This window comes from Nothoprocta perdicaria, unplaced genomic scaffold (assembly GCF_003342845.1).
Source record: "Nothoprocta perdicaria isolate Ctin4 unplaced genomic scaffold, notPer1 scaffold_15, whole genome shotgun sequence".
Classification (NCBI taxonomy): Eukaryota; Metazoa; Chordata; class Aves; order Tinamiformes; family Tinamidae; genus Nothoprocta; species Nothoprocta perdicaria.
This window is the reverse complement of record NW_020454649.1, coordinates 127784-135130: the sequence shown is the minus strand read 5'-3', so window position 1 is coordinate 135130 and position 7347 is coordinate 127784. Positions and strand designations below refer to the sequence as shown.

The window sequence follows — 7347 nt, the reverse complement described above, 5'->3', positions numbered from 1 at the left end:
GATCGGAGCAGAAAGATTCAGTGAGCCATTATTTTTGCACCTTCCCTTGTCTTCACTTTCTCCTCTAGCAGTGGTTTGTTTTCCCAGCCAAGTCAGGACGGGATTTCTGTATGTAAAGCCTGCTCTGTGTGTGCTGTGTGCACAGAAATGAGAAAGCTGCACTTCAGGATGGTCTCTTGAGTGTTAATAACATCACCAAGAACTAGGGCCTTGCTTTTCACTTGTAGGTTGCAAGGTCTTTTCCAACAAAGGAATCAATTTTATAATTCATATCATTTTTTGAATTATACCAGTGCTAAGTAATGGAAGATCAAGGCTTCCCTCTGCTATACACTCTACAGTCAAATTTTGTCCTATTTTATCCATGCATACAGGACAGAAAAGGGTAAGGAACGGAAACTCCTTAGCCAGGTCTCACTGGTCAGGCCCAGGTTGCCCATTTCTTGAGTATTAAGTTTTCTATCCCTGGTGGCTTAAAACTGTCATGGGCAGGAAAACAGAGGCCAAGAGAAGCAAAATGCTGCTTTCRGAATTTGTTAATGGATTCTTAATTTCTTGCTGTGCATTTCTTTTTAGCACAATTAAGCTATGACTTCCAGTGATATTATGTGGAACTGGAAATGATAACTGGGCATGTACTACAAAGCTGGACACCCGGAAGGATTGTCCCAAAAATTTGGGACTTAAATCAGTATAACCACCCTGTAAGCCAGTGCTAGGCTGGTGCTCCTACCGAAATGTTGCTAGGACATTTCATACMGTGTTAAAGAATGCTATTGTGAGGATAGCTCTTAAATTTCTGCTTATGTAGAGAAGCAGTCAACAGCTGACCATCTCCACGGTTAAGTTATCACTGCGCTTAAGGAGCATCCATATTTGTGCAGGACCAAAGCACAGGTTTGGGATGTGCTCACGTTCTGCCTGAAGCAGCCGTACTTTGCACACGAAGGGACACCTTGTAGCACAGCAACTTYGTGAAGTAAGTTAATGTCCCTTTTCACTTGAGAATAAGTTGGTGTCTAGCAGAAGTCCAACTTAGCATTTGCTGCAGATTAAAATAGTTACCTGAGGAATGTCAAGTTGTTAATACTCCGCTATGCCTATGTTTTAGTATTGGTGACCTAAAGGAAGGACTGTTGGGTCATTTTAATTCCTGTGCTCTTAGCACTGGGCAGACTCATATCTTTGTGTCTCAAATCTAATAGCAGCTTGACTACCTGAAGCCCCATTCAGCCTTTGCAATAGCTTATTCTTCTACAGTGAATGGTTGTTGTTAGGAAACCTGTGTCATCCCTTAATAATGTCTTTGCTTTAAACCCCGTTCCTATGGAAATATCTCCTTAGAATATGTTTCCGTAGTTCCCTCTGCGTGAAGCTAAGGTCTGGGCGCTGCGGTGCGTCTCCGGAGAATCAGTGTTGAAGCAGGCAGGCATCTGCCCCCCTGCTGTCCCTGGTGCTTTGTCCCTGTGTGTGTGTCCGAGAAGGGCAGTCCATGCCCGGGCTGTTTCCCCTTGCCCAAGGGGCAGCAGCGTCCCAGCGAGGCAGCGTTTGACCGGGATGGGAGCTTCCTGGGGCACGTTGGAGAGGCGCCGCGCGCTGCAGCAGCCCTGGGCGGGGGGAAGGAGGGAGCTCAGCTGAGCTCTGCTAGGAGCGGTCGTGCTCCCAGGTCGGGCAGCGGGACCTGGTGGGGCTYGCGGGAGCCGTTAGAGCCCCCGGCACCTGCGGGAACTGCATCCCAGCTTCCTGCAGGGAACGCCTGACACTCACCTGCAGGTAGGAGGCTGCTCTTGTAGGAGAAAAACAGATTTTCGCTTTCTCATTTTCAGTTCAACACACTAGCAAGTTGAGGTTTGGTCCCTACCTTGCTCCCTTGGAATGGGGACACGAGGAAGGTTCGCAGGAGCCAGTGGTGCGCAGAGGAGCCGGCGGTGCCGAGTGCCAGAGCGGCCGCCTGCCGTCCCCCCGCGGCCCCCGTCCTCCCGCGGCCCCCGTCCTCCCGCGGCTCCCGTCCTCCCGCGGCTCCCGTCCTCCCGCGGCTCCCGTCCTCCCGCGGCTCCCGTCCCCCCGCGGCCCCCGTCCTCCCGCGGCCCCCGTCCTCCCGCGGCCCCCGTCCCCCCACGGCTCCCGTCCTCCCACGGCTCCCGCGCTGCAGCAGCTGCCACCCGGCTCGTGTTTCCCCACGCGGGCCCTTCCTCCTGCCCCCTCCTCCTCCTCCTTCCAAATGGGTCCCAGGCAGGTGCTGGCACATCCTGACCTCCGGCCCTGCCGGAAGGGCAGGAAGCGGCCCGGAGCAGCGGATTCCAGCCCACGGCTGCCCTGGAGATCCTTCCACAGGGACGTTGCCCTCACGGGCACAGGTTTGTTCCTCCCTGGCGCAAGTAACGCTCAGGCTTCTCAAAGTGGGAGTCTCAAAGTTAGACTGAAGAAGCCCTGATCCTTGCTTCCCTTCTTGCTAACTAAACACTTGGTTTTCATTAGAGGACCAGCCAACTTGGAATTTTCAACTCCTACTTTTCAACAGTATTAGTTGAAGTTGAACATAGTTTAACATACATTTGGAATGGGAAATACCTGGTTTTGTTCTGATTTTTAATTCCAGAATCATTACTTGGAGGTTCTTTACACAGTAATTTTATATYTGAGCAAGCACTAAACTTCTTTAAAAAAAGTCACTGCAAAGGCTTTTCCCCAGCTATGAGGCTGCCTTCCTGCCCAGGATTGTTTGGACAGCATGGTAGTCCCAACCAGGAGCTTATCGAAAATACTTGAACTGAGAATTTACAGCGCTAATTTAACAGAGGTATTGTGTTTATTTGAAAACAGTATTTATCTGTTTGCAGAGGATTCAGGAAGAGAGGAGTTCTGTTTCGGTTTTGCTGTTATCACCAGCCTTGAGCCCACAGGAGCCATTGGAGCAGATATTAGAGCTTCTTAGCCTGCAAAGCACCGTTGAGTTTTATTTCCCATATTCCTTTTGTTTTTATTCTGTMTCCCTCAAATTGCCTCTTAAGCCTTTTCCTTTCCCTCTCATTGTTTGTTCATATTTATCTCTGGTTTCCTCTAGTATTCTCTTTGCTGCAGGTGTGACAGTACTATTTGTGCAGAAGGTACAAACTGTACTTTTACATTTCTCCTATTTCTTCACACTGAAATACCATTTTTCAGCAGAACATTTCTCTGTTCCAGAGAAAGTCAGAAAATTGCCTTCTTCAAAACTTGGCTCTATTTTTTTTRAAGAAGTTTGAGTCTAACAGTTTCCCAGGTTAAAATTCCCTTTTCTGAAGGGAATCWGCTTCCACGGCAGCTTGGAGCTGTTGTGAAGGAGACAGTGACTGTCACACAAGGGCATCCCATCAGTAACACAGCCATCCACCTAGGCAAGTATTAACTAATAACATTATTAATGAACCACGAGTGTCAGGACTCCTTCCATCCCCACACTACTAGTAATAATCAGTTAATCATGGAGTGCTTGAATACTCAAGCACAAGCTCTTTAAGAGGTTAGATTATAGTTGACTGAATATTACAYGACTAGACCACACAGGATGATCTAAGCACTTTCCATTTAAAACAAATAACAAAGTTTCATAATTTCTCTGGTGTGTTTCTTTCAGGAAAAAAAATCTGTTTATGATTTTTCAGTTTTGGTTATGTTTAAAGCCACAGATAACTGCATATCTTCTGTGTCAGATGAATTCCAGCTATTTCCCGCTTGCCAAGATGGATGGATTTGGTGTAGCTACCTGAAATATGCAGCTAATAGCAGCAATTTAGAGCGAGGTGGGATGCCAGGAAGAGGCTRAAACCCAGAGTTTTGATTCCGTAGCCTTGGCCGAGCACAGAGCTGCTTCTCCTGGGGCTCGGGACAGCAGACGCAGGCTGGGCGCTGGGTGTCCGCGGTGCCTCCTTGCCRCCCCTGGCACAACCGGCTCCGCTGGGCAGCGTTCAACGCTCCACACGCGCGTTGCCTTTTCTGGGCGTAAACGTGTCCAGGCCGGCTATGCAATCTGCCCGCCTCGGTTTTGTTTTCCAAGGCCGCCTTTTCAACGCGCGCCGTTTCCATGGCGACCGCGGCTTCCCGTGCAAGTTGTGGCTCGTGGCTGGTGCTCCTGGCACGGGCCCTGTGCCGGGAGCAGCGGGAGCCATCCCGCCTGCGGGACCGGCCGGGACGTGCTGCGTGTCGTGGCCCGGCAGCAGATGGACACAAACACCTCGGCCCTCCTCGCAGGGCCGTCYGCTCAGCACGGTCACGGATGTCTGCGTTCCTGCCTCTTGGCCTGCAGGATTTATCCCATGCTTTTTTTTTTTTCCCCCCTTTTTCTGTATAACGTTCAACCATTCTGGAGAGCTGTTGCGAGTGCCCTTTGCAAACAGGGCAGATGGGGGCTCCATGGCTGCCTGYGCTGCCAAGACGTGTCCAAGGAAAGCCAGCAGGCCTCCTACGTGGAAGGGACGGGGCATGTAGAATTCAAGGGAGCAGCCAAGGGGTGGCCTGACGAATCCCAGGCCGGAGCAGCACCCACGCTGGTGGCACGGCGGGATCGTGGCCCTTGGGTCACAGCCCTCGGGTCACAGCGAGCGCAGCTGGAGGAGCCTTTGCTCCAAGGAGCTTCCCTGCAGAGCCGATGCCCYGTGCGTGGGCCCAGGTGGAATAAACCCCGCGGCTGAGCTGGCGGCTGTCGAGGCTCTGGATTTTGTGCCGATCGGATTTGCTCTTGGTCGCCTTCCTCGTCTTGCTGCGTAACTGCTGGATTGACTTCTCTTGCTCGATGCAGCTTCTCTTGCATCCAAGTGGCCCAACTTCATCTTGATAAAGCTTCCTTCTGGGCTTATGAAAATCGTAATTTCACATCTTTCATTTTGCAGCTCTTTGGGAAAACAGTTTTGTTATGGATTTATCACTAGTGATGTGACGGCAACCAGATGCCGTTATCCTCTGACACTGCTACTGAAAAGCTGACTTCTCTCTTCAGCTATCCTTTTACAAGTAAAAGGATGTACTATAGAGAATAAAATAATATACTTTTGCAAGGAGCATTAGCATGTTCAGTCACTTCAGTATGTTGTCATACGGCAGCAGCTTAGTTTATTTATTAGTTTATTTATTGCATCAGGAAGCTCAGAACGTCATGGAAGCGAGATACAAATATGGGGAGGGAGGATCTCTGCATGCATGTGCTTGGGTGTCCTGTGCATGCTGTGTATTCCCTGCGGCTTGATCCCAGCCTTGGAGTCGGGCGTTTTCCAGCCCCCAGGGGYTGGGGCTGAGGAGCAGGGAGCAGGAGATGCAGCCGGAGGGAAGGAGGGGACGGCTGTGCCTCGCTGCTAGCAGTGTTGTGCAGCACCACCTCACCTGGAAGGGGTATTTTAACAGATATTTCCCATAGTGATGCTTGTCCTGGGGCAGGGGCTTCCTGGCAACTCGCTTCCTGCTTTCCTGGCGGTGCACGTTCGGCTGCGGTGGGTGAATGATTTCGGTGTTATTCTAAAAATGGATCTGTGGGGATGTGAGTTATATTGGAAAAGAGAAAAGAAACTCCTCCCCCCATCCTCATGTCAATTAATTCAAGGAGCAACATTTCCGAGTTGATGACGTGCACGATGAGCTGCTGTGTGCTGGTTTACAGAATTTAACAAGTGACTAAAAATGCTGTCTAGCAGGGCAGCAAGAGGCAAACTTTGCTCTCCAGCCCTTCCAGATTGCAGAGCTGAGAGTCATCTGCTTGGATCTGTCCGCTATGAAGTAGCTTACGGGGATGAGTCACGAGAGGCTCCCTGAATTTAACTTAGATGGGATTGCAGTATTGCTTGATTGTGTGGGATAAGCCCTGGTATCCARGCTCTCCGAGCCTGGATCACCCGACAGCAAGTGATCTTAGGGATCCTTGGCCTCAGAAAGGGTTCTGTGCTACTGAAAGAGGTAGATTATCTCCCTCCCTCCCCCTCTCTGCCTCCTTTCCCCTCTGCGGCAGCCAGTGGAAGGGCAGGAGGAATAACGGAGGGCAAGGCATGTGTTCCCTATGGGTGCATTGCTACATGTGTGACAGTGTCTCGCCGGTGTTAGCAGCCCCTCTTCTAYGGAACTGGGATTTGGAGCTTCCCAGAGCCTGCAGGTGTGGAACGGGGATTAAGGACCCAGCGGAGGCCCTGGATGCCGCTGGCTGTGGCGAGGGCCGGCCCGGGCCCCTGTCCGCTGCGACGGGCGCTGYGGGGCAGCGTGACTTCAGCTCGGTGCTATGCGGCAGAGCAACCCRCTGCCCCGCTCCCCGCGGCCAAGAGCCTCGGTAATCCATACGGTGGGGTCGCATTTCAAATGCCGGGGGGAACCTAGATTAAAGCTGTGATTTAAGCCGCCGGAATAAATATAGTTTTTACATTAGCGYGTTGCAGCGCTAACTCGGAGGATTGTGTCACGGGATATTTTTTCTGAATTGTCTCAAGTTGACTCTTAAGGCTGCCTAGTTATCACCATGGTGACGTTGCTCCAACTCGGCGGCGACGGTTTCCGAGAGCCTTTTATAACCGTAACTGTGAGGGGAATTAAACGCTCGTTTTGAAGTAAAACCAGTTTGCTCGCATCCGGAAGCTGGTTTACGAAACTGGGTTTGGAGCAGGGATGCACGCTGGGTTGCAGATGTAGTTTGGCCTTTTCCAAAGCCAGGATCTCACCTTAGGCCAAGGCTTGCGGGTTGAACTCATCCTTGTTCATGGGGCACTGGGCGACTTTCCCCCATGTTCCCCTGTCCGACCCCAGCGTGTCCTGCAGCGCCGGTGAGCTCAGCCCTGACATCCTGCATGTGCTCCTGCACCCTTCTCCTCCCGGAGGGCTCCGCTGAGGAGAGTGCCCAGTCCCTCTGCACTGCAGAAACAACTGTCAGGAATAAAAACTGCATTGCAAATGGGTCTCTTGGAGAGAAAGTGGTTATAATGCAGCAAGGGCTCTGGAGGCTAAATTTAGATGCTTAAAATCAACATTAAAAACACACGGACTTCTCTGAACTAGTATGATTCCATTTGACCAAATAGAAAGCTGTTCCCCTATGCGGTTAATTGTGCCTCCCAATAAAAAGGCTTTAAGCTGAGCCTGGCCCTAGAGCTGCTTCTGGGAGGCAGGGATGGAGCCACCACGGCCGGGTRCGTGCTCCATCCGCGGTCAGTGCTGCTGGTGTGAGGCAGCTGCCCTTCCACATCCGCATTGGTGCTCCCTGCGCGCTGCCAGTGCCCCGTGTGCCCCATGCCCTGGTGCTGGCGGCTGCTCCTCGGGGTGGCCCAGGGTGCCGAGCCGTGGGCGCCGTGAAGGGCGTCACGGGTGGGAGTGAAGGTGCGAGGCGGCCGCTGCCCTGGC

The 7347-nt window shown here is 51.8% G+C and overlaps 1 protein-coding gene across 1 annotated transcript in view; it reads left to right on the top strand.

Annotated features, from left to right (window-relative positions):
- The first annotated feature begins 6472 nt into the window (after positions 1-6472).
- The window catches only part of CUNH11orf96 (chromosome unknown C11orf96 homolog), a 3121-nt gene continuing 2246 nt past the window's right edge, over positions 6473-7347 (top strand). Inside the window, exon 1 of the mRNA XM_026034678.1 lies at positions 6473-6526. Coding sequence (XP_025890463.1) covers positions 6473-6526 — 54 coding nt within the window. The remainder of the gene's footprint in view (positions 6527-7347) is intronic.